The sequence below is a fragment of the Apteryx mantelli genome, chromosome 2 (assembly GCF_036417845.1).
Source record: "Apteryx mantelli isolate bAptMan1 chromosome 2, bAptMan1.hap1, whole genome shotgun sequence".
NCBI classification, from domain to species: domain Eukaryota; kingdom Metazoa; phylum Chordata; class Aves; order Apterygiformes; family Apterygidae; genus Apteryx; species Apteryx mantelli.
Window position 1 is genome coordinate 122,671,338 of NC_089979.1, and position 16,816 is coordinate 122,688,153.

The following is a 16,816-nucleotide window of genomic DNA, read 5'->3' on the forward strand; positions in this document are numbered from 1 at the left end:
TCCTGCTGCGCCTTGGTTCTGAACGGGGCTAGAGTTGTGCAGTACCATCCCCCACCCCCTTTTTTTGATTTATTTTTTGGCACACTCTCAAAATATGTCTGGGAATGTCTTGCAATATGCTGTCTTTATGTGAATGGAACTCTCCTATAGTTGTAACTTTCCTTCTATGACAACTTTTCATACGGTATGTTAGAGTGTCTTAATTATGTGATTGGCAAACTTTTTTAAACGTAAAGGTAATTCTTAATTTGAATGGTTAGAGGAATTTTCTTGTTCTGTACATGAAATGCAGAGGTTATGCTGAGTGAAGCAATTGAGGAATCTTTACACCTTTTAAGGGGTTATTTATTTTCCGTTGGATTAGGCTTTGAAAATACAGGCGTAGAGGTAAGACACTGACAGGCTTTTTGTTGTTGTTAATTCATTCTATGTGCTTTCAGGGAAAAACTACAATATATTTCAGGATTTAAAGTAAAATATATAACATTAGATATCTGCTTAGATACTGAAGATAAGACATCAGCTGCTAGTTGACTAAAGACTGATTTAGTCTCAAGGGTCACTTCTTTCATTACATTTTGATTTGAGGGTAATGCTTAGTACACAGTCATATATGTTAAACTTTCGCTTACAGTTAAAATAGCTCTTTAAGTGTCATTTTCTTAAGCAATTTGAGTCCTGAATTCACATGACTGTATTGCAGTTCCTCAGTTAAAGTCAAATACGCATATGATCTCAATTCACATGCTTTAAATTAAAGGTGATTTTGTAAAACAGAACTTAGTCTGAATGAGGCTTACTGAAAATTAGAGAACATTTCTTCTGACTCAACTTTTCAGTCTCATTCATGCGTTAATTCTAATCTGATTTTTTGTATTAGAGAATACTGGAAAAAATAATAATAGCTTCATATTAAAAGTAGTTTGCAATAGTATTTGTTTAGATTGTGTTTGAATCACTTGCATACTTCATATCTTTCTGTAAACATTGGCTCTAGTCAGGTATTTTTTGTGACAGAAAACTATTTAAAGATTTTTATTGCTTAATTAGTTTTCTGAAAGCCGTGAAAGGAGGTTTTTTTTTTTTTATTATTTCATTTGATAGCAACCAAGAGAACTTATAAACCATGTTTTTGTATATACAACTTGCCTTTCAAGTAACAGCATTTCTAAAGGAATGCACATTCTTTGAAAATGCTTCCTTCTTTCTAATTACCAAGTATTGCTATTTACAAATATGCCACTCTGCAAGCCAGTCTACGTGGTACTATTTATTTTCCTTTTGTGCAGATCTTATATTTTCTTACATCTTAAATGCTCACCATGATCTAACTTTTCTTTTATCCTTTATACTTGTTTATTTAGGCAATCATGGCCAACAAAAATTGATGTACCCCAAGATCTGGAGGATGACCTTACAGCTTCTCCTCTCTCCCATGCAACTGTTCCTCAGTCTCCAGCTCGCACGGCTGAAAATGTTCTCAATGGTCACAGAAGCAAGGCACTTGGTGATCCAGCAAAGAAAGAGGATATCCCTGAATTAGCTGGACCAGCACTGTCAGTAGTTCCATCAGTGAGCCTAAAACCCACTACAAGTGGCCGAAAGTGCTTGTTCAGGGTTGAAGAAGACGAAGAAGAGGATGAAGAAGATAAGAAACCGATTTCTCTTTCTACTCAAGTTGTTTTGCGCCGTAAGCCTTCAGTTACAAACCGTCTTACTTCAAGAAAGAGTGCACCAGTCCTCAATCAAATCTTTGAGGAGGGCGAGTCAGATGATGAGTTTGACATGGATGAGAACCTACCCCCAAAGCTTAGCAGGTTAAAAATGAACATTGCTTCACCTAGCACAGTGCATAAGCGCTATCACAGGAGGAAAAGCCAGGGACGGGGCTCGAGCTGCAGCAGCTCAGAAACGAGCGATGATGACTCAGAAAGTAGGAGACGCCTAGATAAAGATAGTGGGTTTACTTACTCCTGGCATAGACGGGATAGTAGCGAAGGGCCACCTGGCAGCCAAGGAGATGGTGGTGGACAAAGCAAACCAAGTAACGGAAACGGAGGGGTAGACAAAACAAGCCCGAGCGATAACAACAAAGGTGGGGGAAGTCCCTCCAGTAGCTCCAGTGGTAGCACCAACAACACTTCAGGTTCCACTCGTAGGTGCGCTGGATCTGGAAACTCAATGCAATTATCGTCTAAAAGTGCAGGGGAACTGGTTGAAAGCCTGAAGTTGATGAGCTTTTGCTTAGGTTCACAGATTCATGGCAGTACTAAATACATTATTGATCCTCAAAACAATCTGTCATTTTCCAGTGTAAAAGTACAGGAGAAATCAACATGGAAAATGTGTATAAGTTCCAGTGGAAGTGCAAACCAGGCTTCATCGTTGGGCAGCCTAAAATTTTTTTCTGACCAAATGTCAGATACAGCAAATGAATTGAAACGGATAAAGAGCAGGAACTTGAAAAATAATGTGCTACAACTACCTCTCTGTGAAAAGACAATATCTGTGAATATTCAGCGGAACCCGAAGGAGGGACTGCTGTGTACCTCCAGTCAAACCAGTTGTTGTCATGTCATTTGACAATGAATGACCTGACTTTAATAGCTCAATTTACTTGACAACATCATTCTTCCTGTTCAGAGCTGTGAACGTCACTGAACTCCCTTTTCTTGTCTTAATATTTTTAAGTGGGCTTTGAGCAGTTATTTATTACATTTTAATTTTGTGTTTGCTTGATGGTATGACAATGCATGGTCTTTGCATGCTGCTAGCCAATATGTTTTTCTTTCCCAACAGAGCAGACTATTTTATTGTGTAATTTTTACATTTATAATTTTACTATGGAAGATCTGGATTAAATTGAGTATCTGGATCCTAATGTAAATGGAGCACTTAAAAGTTTCATGTTCTGCACTTAAACCAGAGTGAGAGAAGCTTTGTTTGCTTGTGAAATGTTAATTCTTGTTCTGACCTGTGATATCTAAAATATGTGATATGTGGCATACTTCTATGTGTCTGAAACAGAACCAAAGCAATAATGTTTTGATGCTGAAAACTCCTCAGGGAGCTTTCAGATGTTCCAAGGCTTGTACAAAGCAAAGATGCACTGAAAATTAGTGATCTTGAAATATGATTTTAAACCCACACCTATTTGTCTTAAGCTATGATATGGATAAAGTTGTGTCTCAAAAATCAAACTGAAAAGATCTTGTTTTGCTAGAGGCAATTTTTTTTTCCTAAAAAAGCAAGTAGATTTGTAAGGCAGCTTTTTCCCATAGAAATATGTTAATATTACAAGCAGACAATCTTCTTTTTTTAATATAACAAAGATAAATTATTAAGTCTACTTCTGAGTTTTTGCATTCTAACTGAAAATAAAGTATTTGTGTAAATTACTTTGGTTATTAGTATATCATGACACTTACCTTAGTATTTTAGTTTTTTTCCCTGTACTGCCTCCCCCCCCAAGTTTTCAAAAGGCAATAAGGGATGAAAAACCTTTAGATAATTGGATGCAAATTGAAAATGCTATTGTCATTTACATTTTTCTCATTATTAAATTTGATTCTTTTAAAGACTTAAAATACTGCTGTTTCCCATACGTACACCATTTATTTTCCCTCAATAATCATGTTTTCTCAAAATCAATTAAAAACAGCATATAAGTATTTATTTTACAGCTATTAGCTTTTCTATTTGGTTTCCCATTGCCATGGCAAGGTCTTGATTTAGAGTATTTCTGTACAAAAGGATACTTTTGACCAGATGAACTAACTTTTGTGGAATTTTATTATCTAGAATAAAATATATTGCAGATTCCTACTTTTGGGAAGGGCAAGAATGTTTTATTTTTTCATGCTGTGCACTGGGTCTTCTAAGCAATGCTAGTAAAACTGGTGGTATTATGTAGCAGCGCCCTGGCCAGACATTGAATGTCTGAGAAAAGTTTACACTGTTTAGCATCTTGTAACACTTGCAAAATGGTCAAATACAATGCATTTCAGGTCCACTGTAGAGTGAGTAGAGCACCAAAGAACTGCGTTATGTTTAGTCATAATTTCTACAGTTCACAATAGCTCTTCTTGATTAGTAAAAGACTTTACTAAGAGAGTCTAAATTGCATGGGATATTCTTACTGTTTAGCCTAGCTAGGGATTTTACATTCTGCTTCCTAAAAAAAGCAAATGATAAGCATTTTACTTTTTTAAGTTTTAAGAGGCAGTTTAGTCAGTGTGATATTTATAAATCAAAAGCTACAAGAATAGATGTGTGGGTGAAGCCATAGAACATATTTGCTTGAAATTTTTGAGCAGGGATCTTATAAAGGGCCAGAAATCAGATGTGTGGTTCACAGACAGTGAGCGTAACATCGAAGTCGGAGAGAAGTTTATAAAGGGCATTGGCAATAAACTTATTTGTTGCAGCTTTTTTCCAAGTATTGTAAATACTCTTTCCTGATATTATGTACAGCCTTGGAATGGCACCTTTTAACTAACCCCAGGTGTATTTTGTTTCCAGTGTTTTTATATACAAATGTATATATGGTGCTCACTTTAGAACAGCAGTGTTGACCATTTATGCTGCATAGTTGTATTATAGCCTTATTAGTTGTGTATGGTTGGTTGAACCTTGGGTGTACAAATGTTAGTTTGAGTGGTGTCCTTTATCCATTTGTTGATAGGTGAATGATTGTGCATGTGGTGTATGTTGTATTATGTTGTCACGTAAAAGGAAGGGCGAGAATAACCACTACATTAAGATAATATTGGACCAAACTATTTAGAGCAAGTAAACAGTTTCTTGTACCCCTTAACGTGTCTTTAAAAGTTGCATATAGTTACAGTAGTGTATAAATTAAATATTGTGGAAAAACAATTAGTCTTGTATTTTTCTGTATGTGTATATATATATATATATAATAATGTACCTCTAACAACTTCATCTGTATTTAAGATGTGACAATCTTGAAACAGAATTTTAAGAGTAGCAGTATAAATAAGCAGAATTAATGAACAGAACAGAAATATAAAATTTCTCACCAAGAAAGAATCCATGTGTGTGTGTTAAGAGGGTACAGAAGTATCAGCTGGTCTTATTGCTTCCAGCAATGTTTGGCTTTTTCGTTGTATAAACATTCATGGTGTGCGACAGAAATGGAAAATCCAGTTAATAAAAGTGATATCTTGATTGATGCATAACCTATGATTTGCATGTCAGTACAGTTTGTTACTCCCGGTGTTCACTGTACAGTATGATGGTGGCACAAGCACAAGCTCACTCCCCCACACTGCAGCCTGTCGGAGATCAGAACTTCCAAAGCCCTGTTTGCTGAGAATGAATTCTCTGTTCTGCGAGCATTTAATAGTCAATGCTGAACATCATTCATTGTTACAAGTTCTCATAAAATAACAAATTTTTAAAAATTTAAATTAACAAATTAGAAGAACTGCAAGCTTAGTTGTTTTGAAACAGTACAACTTTGTGTGTGGACGCAAGTTTATTTGCAAACTTTCAGTTAACTTGGTGCTATTCTGGTACACAGATAAGATCAGATTTGCTCATCTTGGTTTAAAAGTTGTCATGGTTGGCACCTGTTAAAATATCTTTTTGTTTAATGTTGGATAAAGGTGCTTTACTCTTCTCAGGTTTTTCTCACTAGGCACAATGATTGGTCATATGCCAGTTTTGCCCAGTCTGTTTAGGTGGTATGTAAAAGGATGTAAACTTCTCTACAAAAAGTTTAGTTCTTTGAAGTTTCATCAGTGCAGATGGAACATTTTTAATGCAAACCTAACCCAGTGCTGTACTTCTCTGCAATGTAAAGTGGTTATAGGAAAAAAAGGATGTTAACATCAGCATTGATGTACAGCTGAAGTGAATAGCGAAGCATGCTGACTTTGTACACTAAAAGATGGACGACCTTAAGACAAACGTATTGTGACCCAAAACACTTAAGATGTAAAACCACAGTTTAAGGCATACCTTTATCTGAATGCATGCTACTGTTCTGTTTCTGCTGTCAAGTGTGACACTTCTTATTTAATGCAACTGCTTCACAGTGTATGTTTCTACAACTGTGCCCCACATTGCACTGTTTAGACTGCCATGTGTTGGAAAACATCTGCTCCTGAAGGGTTTAGTCTAAGATAAAGTACTATAACCTAGAGAACAACTGAACTACCTCAGCTCAGATACATGCACATGCTGTCACTGTCACCACTTACTTATAAATTTACTGGCATGACTTCTGTGCCATAACATGTATCTACCAGTTTTTTTGCTATATTATTTCGCAGTACTGTGAAAAGCATTTCAAGTGGGGAAGAGGGCTGGCAGAGCCAGTACCAAAGCCAGTGCTTCTGAAACATCAGCTGCCAAGCATGTTTTACAGTAATATGCACTAAACTGTCAGATACTGTGTGGTGTCATGCATGACCATGCATTACTGTTCTACCCTTAACCTGGATGTTTTGCTGGTCATGCAAAAAAGAACTGTGCAAATGATGCCTCATGGGAGATGCAGAGGGAGCCCAGACTCCCCAGTGCAGAAGGCTCTGCCTCTACTGTCCTGAAAAGGACTTCATAGTCCCACCATTCAAGACCTTAAGTCTAATTAAAGAGTAAGTAACTGCTAATTGTCACGTTAAACCAAGCAAATGACCTGTAGTTGGAGCAGTTCTCAGCAATTGATTCAGGGACCTTTTGCAGTCTGAGCCTATGATTTATCTGCTCACTAAGCATAAACCATAACCAGTTGGAGATGATATGGATACATGGCATTTGCCACATTTATAAGGATTAATGGCATTTAACAGGTTATGTAATCATATGCAATTCATTTTATGATTGGTTATTTGCGTGAAGCCCTACCCACAGGCTGTTGCAGCTCTCTGAGACCTTGCCATTGCTGGTGAACTTTTAACTCTGGTTAATACAAACTGTGGTAGCCTCAACAGCAGGCAAGCAGCAGCCAGCTGTCAGGGAACTTGTGGGGCTGTGATCCTGCCTCAGGAAAGGCATAACAGCAATCATCTCCCACTGCCCTCCCCTTTTTCGAGAGCGTCTAGAGCTTGCCTTGTTGGCTTAATTAGGACATGCAGGCCGGATTTTTTTTTTTTTTTTTATTAGCAAAAAAAGAAACATGCTAGCTGGTTATGGAGAATACCCAACTTGGATGTTTGGCAATAAAAATGGAGACTAGAGGCAAACTGGAATGTTCTGGACAGACTAGAAAAAAAAAACCAAAACTGACAAAGTGGGAAACTCACTGAGACAGCCTGTCCAATAGATGCAGATAAGTTTATGTTGATGAATCAGAGCAGATCTATCTGTCACTAATTTCAATAAAAGGTGCTTGAATAATAACTTCTTTAGGTGACCACACTTGGGAAAGCGTAACAGTGACTCCCTTGTTCAGTTGCCTACTGACTAAACCTAAGCCAGTGACCCACCATCAAAGTCAAGTAGGTACGCTGTACTGAGGGACAGCTCATTCTCCTTTCTCAGGAGCAACATTTTGTAGCTGTTGTTTTATTCTTCCTGATTCTTGAAGCACAGGCTGTGACTATGTTTTGAGCTTAAAACAGGAATAACCTGTAACAAGTTGACTTGAGTTTGGCCTGTATGTATTGTAACAGAAATTGTAAATGACATCAATTAGTCTGTTTGTTACAATAGAAAAAGATGATTCCTGTTCACTTTCCCAGATGGTAGAAGAGTTACGTCATGCGAAAAATGCAAGTACTGTATATATGATATTTTACAAGACTTGAAAAGCATGTGTTTTTGCAAGAACTTCACTAGGCTCTCAGACATGTCATGTTAAATATTTCTAGCAATTAATTTCTGTAAGCCTTAGTGTAATGTTTTCCTACTTCTTCCCTCTCAATACACTCTTTTGAAAAATAAGGGGATGGGTGGGGGTAGGAGGACAAGGAAGGATCTGTTTTAACTCTGGGCAATTGTGTTGGACATGCACTCAGGCAGCTCGAGTGCCCATGGCCTGGGAGAGGTTCAGCTCAACCCTGCAGAGCTGGGAGAAAGGGCTGACAAGCTTTCTTAGGCCATGCCCAGGATCATCATCATCATCATCATCATCAACATGCCAGTGATGACGAATGCCATCATCATGGTGTTTCACACCAACAAGCAGGGTGCAGAGAGATCCCCTCCTCTAAGTCCAGAGGCCATCAGCGCTCAGGGCTGACATGAGTCACTGCACTCAGCTGCCAGCTCCAGACCTGGTCCTGGCACACAACTCTCCGACTCATGGATCAGGAACAGGAGATCTGTCAGATGCTTTTGGTGTCATCAGCAAGGACTGGACATGCAAAGTAGTCAACTGCTTCCCCTCGGCTCCAGAATGAAACCCCTGGAGTCCTTGACTATGGCCAGCCTGGATCAAGCTCCATGTCAGGATCACTCCTGCTCCCAGGGACTAGGAGCGTATTCAGCACCTTCCTTCCGATCCCACTGCTGTCCCAGGTGCCTCAAATGTAGAGGGAGATGGGGCTCCTCCTGCATGGGCCTAAATATTTTAGTTTCAAAATTTCTGAGCTGCTTGGTGAGTGCTCCCAGATATCTCCTTCCCCAGGAGCCGTGCTAATACATACTCAGAGAAGAGTCTCCACCAGTTCCAGCAAGTTGCCCTTGAGAGCCCCAGTGCAGGCTGGCTCTCCTCTTTACACACAATATGTTTTTCTAAGGAGAGCACATATTGGTAGTAGGAATGGTTCCTACTGGTTTTGGTTATCTGAATAAGGAGTAAATACTCAATTTGGTGCTTAGTGTAAGTCCTCCTGAACGAGATTTGACACTGACTCCCATAGATCTAGATAGCCTAAAATAAGCAGAAGCGCTTGTCTGCTTAAGAAAGAACCTTATCTCATGTGAAGATCTCAGTTTTCTTCTATTCTACTGGTCTCAAGTTCCCAGGAACTCTGATGAGGATCTGCAGTCAGGCAAGTTTAGTAAGAGGTCTCGAGTCAGCAGATCCCACTGGGCCACGGGATCAGACCTGCAGCTCACACACCTGATAAGACAATTTTTGTATCACTAGTAAACTATTTATCATTGCAGTTTTCCTTAAAAACAGCTTTCTTGGTTACTATTGCTTCTGCTAAGGAGCCAGGCTACAGGCTACTCCCACACTGCCCTCTTGCCAAACAAGATGCCCCTCCAAACTCATCCTAGGTTTCTCTCTAAGCTTGAGACAGGAGATTAACTTACTTTATTTCTTAGACTCACACATTAAAAGAGAAAAACTCACACACCCACATCTGTTTGTCTGCATTCCTGAAAGGGCCAGAGCCAGCGCCACCTCTGTGTTGGGACTCTCCAGCCGGGTGAGGGGTTGTGCCAGGTCCCCTGTGAACCCCCAAGGATGGAGTCATTCTTTGCATGGGGAGAAGCCCCAGGAACACGCCATCCTGAGGCCCATTCACACTTTCCACAACCACCACACCATCACTGAAGGCGAACCAACCAGTGTGTGCCTGAAGGGCCTGAGATCTGGCTTCAGCTGTTGCTGTATGCAGACTGCTCGATGACACCCCAAGGAAGAGGACAGAAGACACTTGCCAGTGACTGGACACCTCTGATCTAAGTGGTTACGTGTCCGTTCACTTCCAATGCCTGTTCCCCTTTTCCCTCATAGCCCACTATGCCCTTCTCTGTTACATGTTGAGAAAAACTGTGTGGGAGCATTCTCTGACCAACGGACTCATACGTCAGCTCTGCGCGAGGGGACCAGACCTGAGTGCAAAGGGAAAATAAAGGTCTCCACTCCTGAATGCCTCAGGCAAACAGTTACCCAGACTAAGAACAGACATACAGATTACGCAGCTTGCGAATGCCAGTTACTGATAAATAACTTATTTTTCTTTCTAATATTTTCATCTGAAAACAGATTTTTGTCAGCAGTTTTCATCCCCACCATTTTTCCACATTTTTTACAAATGAACCTACAACAGAGAGAAAGAAAGTAACAGGAAGACAGAGACATTGAGATGCATAGGCAAGAACTTTTTTTCTCTCATACGAGAAATAAAAATAGATGACACTGCAAATGGAAAAAAAAAGAAACAAAAGCCAGTATCGAACAGTACTAAACAGAGCAGAGCCCCAGTACAAGGAGAAAGAACAGCTTGCAGAGGAAGAGAAGAGAAGGTAGATTTCAGTTCAGTGACAAAATATTACTTGGCAATACACAGGTAATCCTTCTCCGCAAACTTAACTGAATGCTCTTTTGGACAGAAATGCTCTTTATCATGTTGTGTAGGAGCTGGTATAGTGATGCTAAGCCAAGAGATTCTCCCATTATCTAGAATAAACTCTAATCCCTATAAAATAAAGGATTCCTATACTTCTCACTCACTAGGGAAAGTCATAATTCCTCAGTACTTCATAACTTTAGGTGGAGAATCCATGAGACAGGTATTATCCTCATTTATAGATAAGGAACCTAAGCAGAAGTGAAGGGATTTGCCCAAGGCAAGGGAGAGAGCCAAATGTCACTTATTCCCACCAGGTACTTAAGCCCCACCACAGATTTTCCTGTTGGTCTGCAGAAAACAGGGAGAACGTAAAGACCACAAAGACAACCAGCAAGTCAGTTTTTCAAAAATCATTGCTGATCTTTTTAATAATCTTTTTTCACATAATCACAGTTGAGACAAGACTCAAATCCTTTTCCAAACCATCTCAACAAATTATGCCAGATACCGCATACCGTTGCCATGAGTGAAACATGCCCACGTTACACTCTGAAACCAATATGAATTAACAGGCCAACAGGATCCCTTCAAAATGGCCATTACAAGCTTACAGAACATATTCCACAGATCTGTGGGAACCCATCCCACAGACTTCTGTTCTCCTGAAATGTTCACTCAAAAACATTGACTTGACAGCATGATTAAAACTTTAAATGCGGGCTACTTCAGATCAAAGTAGGCAAGAAACCAGAAAGCCAGGGAGCACGTGCTGCTCCCCTCCTCAGCCCAGCCCCCAGCTGGGATCTCGGCAGTGCTGGACGATGGGAGACACGTGCCCATCGACGGTCCCTCCCGGTCAGGCAGGGCAGGGCCACAGATACTTACAGCAACCATAGCACGTCTTTGCTCCTCTTCCCAAGGGAACTGAGTCGCTTCTTACTGGGTCACACTTGCAGAGTTTGAGAAATGCTAATTTTAAACTGCAGACAGAATGCGTTATTTTGGCTTACTTGCATTATTCTGCTGTGGGAGCCCTGTGGCAGAAATATGGAACATGGAAAATAGGCAAATACCTTCATTTATTATACCTACAGATTTTCCCAAACAGGATTCCAGTAAGTGTCATACATAAGTTAGATCTACCAAAGCTGACAGTCACAGCAGGAGAAAATAAACTGTTTCAAGGTCACAGAGGCAAGCAATGTGGATTTTGGTCTTATTACTCTCAGAAAGCAATGAAACATTAGGAAAATTTTGTGAAATTCAAGAAAAAATTAAGATATTCACTACATACACGAGTAACTGGTATACAGTATCAAGTTTAATTGTTCTGTTAGTGTCAGTTCATTTAACCAGAAGACCACATAGTTCAAAAGAGCCAGGAAAGTGATACCAAAAGCTAATGTAAATTAAAAAATAAATATACAAATAACTGCTACTTATTTTTTTTTTAAATATAAATTACTGATCAGCAATCTGTTTCCTACTGAATGCTTTTTATGCAGCTTTTGAAAATATTTTAACTGGGTTTATTTAGATAACTAGCACACTGGAGAATATAGTGCATACTTCATAGTGTTAGTGTTCAAACATTCCTCAGGGAACAATCATACATTGCATTACATAATATATAAAACATTTACATTGATCTGCTAGGTGTAAACAGTGGCTAATAAGTGATCTTTGAAAAAAATAGAGGACTGATTAACTACTGTAATACAAGAATGAAAGGAGCAATAGGGATGGTACACCATGAATTAAGTACTAGTGTACCTGGGTTTATTTTCTTTCTCTTTTACAAAGTTACAGTTCAAAACTATAGTGAGCTTTTGTATGCTTAATCATAAGATTTGTTCTGAATATTTGGTTGGAAGTAGCGGCGACTCTGGCAGATTTCAGCCTGACCTTGCATAAGCTAGAGTGCTTTATTTGGTGCTGCTTCACAAATGGTTGTGAAAAAAGAGTAAGAAAGAGTGGGAGAAATTATTATCCTCCTCTTTACCGTGTCAAGCAGTGAATGGTGATTTACCAAGTATCGTATAAACAGGTGCCACCTACTGAATACATGGCAGAGTGCACACTTGGAGCTACAGAGCATCATAAACAAATGCTCAAGAAGTGCATATATTCACATGCGATTGCTTTAGTCATCTTCGTTCCTTCATCTGTTTATTCCTTCAGTGACTCAGCAGCAAGTTTCATTTGCTGTGAGGGAAGGAAAAAAAAGAAAAGGTATGCTAAATGCTGTGTTAGCAAGACAAATTAAACAAGCTAAATCTGAAAGCAGGACGGTTTTGAATCCAACAGAAAAATAAAACTACACAAAAAATTAATTCAAGCTTTGGTAATAAAAACAAAACCACAAGTCTATTGTAGGCATGACCTGTACAAATAAAACAGTTCTAACAGAGTTATTGCTTTTCCCACCAACAGACTCAGCAATTGATGATGCAATTTGTATGTTAATTAATTCTTTTCATGATGAATAACATTAATAAACTCCTTACACTGGAAATCCTGGGCCCCACAGATACAGAATAACCTTTTCCCTCAAACTCATGACTAGGGGGAACTGCTGTAAAATGGCAAAATGAAAGCCAGGGATTACCACTGTATTGAAATTCTTTTCTGCCACTCTTAAGTAATAACTATGCTCATAAAATTATACTGTGTAAGCTGGCATCAGCATGACTGTTCCTGGAAATCCCTGAGTCCTATCTCTGATGATGTGTGTGTGCAGGATAACTGACAATCACATTATTTGCTCCTATGCAGCACCAGCTATTATCTGTAACAATGGCAGTAAGCACACAAATGCTAGGGGAATAGCTAAAGGGCTTGAGTAGAAATCCACATTTACATTTAGGAAGAAATCTATCAGGCTGAAATTAAGAAAACTTATCTTGGAATGACAGAATAAAAACCATATTTTTTGATATGGGATGTTTCTTCAAGATAACTTCAGATAATCAAAATACTGACCACAATGAAGGATTGTGAGAACAAAATCTCAGACACAAAAGGAAAGTATTTTTTTAAACATATAATTTTTCCTTGTTATAACAGATATTAATTCTGAAGACATGAATGCAATTTGCTCTGTTAGTGGGAGAGTCTACCTACTGGTCAAGTGGTGTGTACATTTTTAAGGTACATTCTTTAAAGATGTAAAATTTCTGTTCACTGAAAAGTCTTGAATATATAGAAGACATATAGATCTTTTAAAAAAATCTTAGAAGAGTCTTTTAGTCTTAAATACTTACGTTTTTAGGGGATTTTCAAAGCTCAGTGAACTATTGGAATAGTCCACCCCCCAATTTCCCATTGCAAGAATGTTAAGCTCTAATTGTTATTAATTTTCTCTGTATTGCCAATTTTTTTGCTGCTAAGTTGAATGAACACATCCTGTGATATAAAGAAAGAAGTAGAGGGCAGCTACGGTGATGTGTGTTTTTCCAAAGCTATTGTTAAAGGTTTTTGTCTTCATTATCTTAGGATGTCACAAGAGAGTGCTCCATGTGAAGCCAGAATAACAATTCCAGGTGTCAAAAGTATCTGCTGAGTAGAGAAACCAGAGCTGCTCTTTGAAGCTTCTTGTTAAAGAGGATGTTTCATAACACAGAATTTACAAAGGCAAGAAGAGACGAATTGAAACTGTACCAAAAAAGGAGCTCCCACATCAGCTGGTGTTATCAGGTAAGGGTCTTTCAACATGCGGAAAGCCGGAATCCATCCTGATCTACTAAGAACTGACTGCAGTGAGTTGATTCACTGAAGAGAGACTGACAGGTAAAGTCAAAGAAAGGAGACTAGATGGAGACCAACCCAAAGGACAAGGCACGGGGCAAAGGAAAGGAGATGCACAGCACTGCTAGAGCTCAGGGTCGACAGGCCGGTGCCCAGCCCGGCTGTCGTCTTCCAGACAATTCGACAGACAAGGGAAGGAAAGAGCTGAACATAAACAACTGTCAATGATCATATAGATAATTTTATGCAGCTTTTAACTCTTAAGCAGCCATTTAGTTTCCATATCATTCACCCATTGGATGTTTTGGACACATGCTTCAGAGTTAAACTTTTTTTATTCTTCTACTTGATTTTATATAAATCGTCTAATAAACTCAGGTTAGTAGAAAAACAGATGCCTAATAATACTAGCAAAAAACTGGAAAAGAGTTAACTGAAAACACAATGGACACTTTCATTCAATTTCTATCCTGTAACATAAAGATGTCGGATTTCTTTAACACAAAACCTTCAAATTTTCTTTTGCTGCTAGTCTGTGCCTGAATGCATTAAAAAAAAAAAAGAAAAAAAATTACTCCACGTGATAAAAACCACCCACAATAGCTGTTCTTTACAATTTTTATCTGCATTCTCATCCCACACCTATAAGGGAAGTAAAATTAGTTTGTGATACAAATATTTATATGCTTCTTCATAGCAACAGTGCAGAAAAAAAGGCTTGGTGAAATGCTGGAATACAGATTCCTCTTCTACATCCTGCTTCACTTATTTAAATAAATTTCTGAATAAAACTACAGCCACTTAAAGTGACTTCTATCCCAATATAAAAACATTAGAAAGATACAGAACACAGCAACTTAACTCAGTTCATGACTCATCAAATTCAAACCTAACTCACTTATTTTAGAATGATTTTCTTAAATTCTTGGCATTGTAATAGCACTGGGATTGATGACGAATATAGAAAACTGGAAAAGTATTTTTATTCTCTGGTTTCTGCTTGGCTCACAAAATTGTCAAAAAAACCTCAAGCACATAATATTACTATTAATGATGACCAGATGATAATCTGTTCAAAAATTCTGTACAAGTGGGACTATTATCATTTATTTTTGAAGGCCCTCTTTAAACTTAACTGGCCTAATTCTCGGCTAGTAAACATTAACATTTACTTTAAAATATATCTGACTAACAAACTAATTTCCCAGATTCTTCAGTGGGCCAGCAAGTAGAAAAACTCTTAAAGTAGTTTCACATGCTGCCATGGCACGCACAGCCTGGGCCAGAACAGTCCTAATGCCATCACTGGGATGTTTCAGGAAATGAATTAGAAGCAAAGTGAGAGCCCCCAAAACTGGATTTTCTTTTCTTCTTTATTAATTTCTGTGATACCGAAACATACTTTGCAAACCTGGCAACACCAGGCTCCCCTAAAAAATACCACTTCTGCAAGCTGCATGTGGAGGCACCGTTAGACAGGATGAAATTCTTTGCCAAATTCATGCTGAAAATTTTTTAAATTTTCTTTTCTTTTACTGTGAAAGGGAACATTCCTTTTTCTTTCACAGGGAAAATATTTTTCTAGGACAACATATGGGAAAGGGGGTGTATTTTTTCTGTTACTGAGAAGGGGAACTCATGATACCTTTTATACTAAGATCACCTTTCCCCTGATGGCTCCAACAAGCTCACTGACGCACCTGTGGGAATTGAGTTAAAAATCTTTCTATCAAAAAGATGACATTTATATGTATTTTTCTACTTATTATTTTAAAAATAAAGGAAAAGGGAAAGCAAAAACCTCTCAGTCTACTTTTTAAATCCACTAGATATATAGTGTCAGAAAAAAACAAGTAGAAGTTGAGGGGTATTAAAAGCCTATGTAAACTAAGCAGAGGCATAGTTCAGAAGCGAGTTAGCTCAGGAAACCATTCTTGGTCTATCACCAGCTGAGAACTAAGGCTACCAAGAGTTTAATTTCAACAAGCAAACCCAGAAACACCCAAATAAATTCAGAATCAAGTCCGTACTCCATCCTGCTTTTGTTCTGCCAAATAGGTACGTGACGCCTGTCACTGGACAATCAAACCTACCATACCGTTACCGAGAAAGTTAGGCTTGACTCAACATGGCACCTAAGAAGAGTATCTTGTATGTGGCTATAGTAACTTACTATGCTGTTTTAAATAGCACACTTAAAAGTAGCTTATGCATGTATATACATAATAATTAAGACATATGTTTAACTAAGTATCTTATTGTACTGGGGCCGTGGTGTAGTTTATTCTAAAATTCTAATGTTACGAGTTGCTCTAAATATTTATCTGCTGTAATACAAGAAATTGCTATTTCCATTTTATTACATTTAAGTTTCTTGGTAAAACATGCATAATATAATTGAACACTGTTTTTAATAGAAATAGCAAAAGCTCTTCAATGTGGTTTACAAATAGGTCTCACCAATGAATTATATTGCACTATATTTCAAAATTAGATTTTCTAAAAATAATAAAACATCACTGATACTCTCACACCCCAAACAGTTGTGTACAAAGCCTGTAACATGAGGCTACCTTCTTTCTGTGTTCACAGTCAGAAACACAAAATAAATTTTAATACACAGGGTATCAACTGTATTTGATCAACTACAAGCAACTGCAATTAGAGGGTCTAAGGATGTCTAATTGTGTTATTTAATGCTATGAACAATACTACTATGTGCAAGTAAAAGAAATAACTACAAATGCAAACTAGCAGAAATACAAAATAGCACTACAGACTTCAACTGAAGCAAAAATAATTGAGTTGCAAAGGATTTTACTACAGCAGCACTAGGGCTGTGTTCAAGTAAC

At 38.2% G+C, this 16,816-nt stretch overlaps 2 protein-coding genes across 6 annotated transcripts in view; one reads left to right on the forward strand and one right to left on the reverse strand.

Annotated features, from left to right (window-relative positions):
• Positions 1–5,205, forward strand: part of SNRK (SNF related kinase) — a 44,378-nt gene extending 39,173 nt beyond the window's left edge. For all 4 annotated transcript variants that reach the window (XM_067291436.1, XM_067291437.1, XM_013950806.2 and 1 more), the window contains one exon: positions 1,365–5,205. In XM_067291436.1, the coding sequence (XP_067147537.1) occupies positions 1,365–2,583 (1,219 nt within the window). In that variant the 3' untranslated portion in view covers positions 2,584–5,205. The remainder of the gene's footprint in view (positions 1–1,364) is intronic.
• Positions 5,206–11,520: 6,315 nt separating this feature from the next.
• Positions 11,521–16,816, reverse strand: part of ANO10 (anoctamin 10) — a 134,599-nt gene continuing 129,303 nt past the window's right edge. For both annotated transcript variants that reach the window (XM_067291442.1, XM_067291439.1), the window contains one exon: positions 11,521–12,422. In XM_067291442.1, coding sequence (XP_067147543.1) covers positions 12,387–12,422 — 36 coding nt within the window. In that variant the 3' untranslated portion in view covers positions 11,521–12,386. The remainder of the gene's footprint in view (positions 12,423–16,816) is intronic.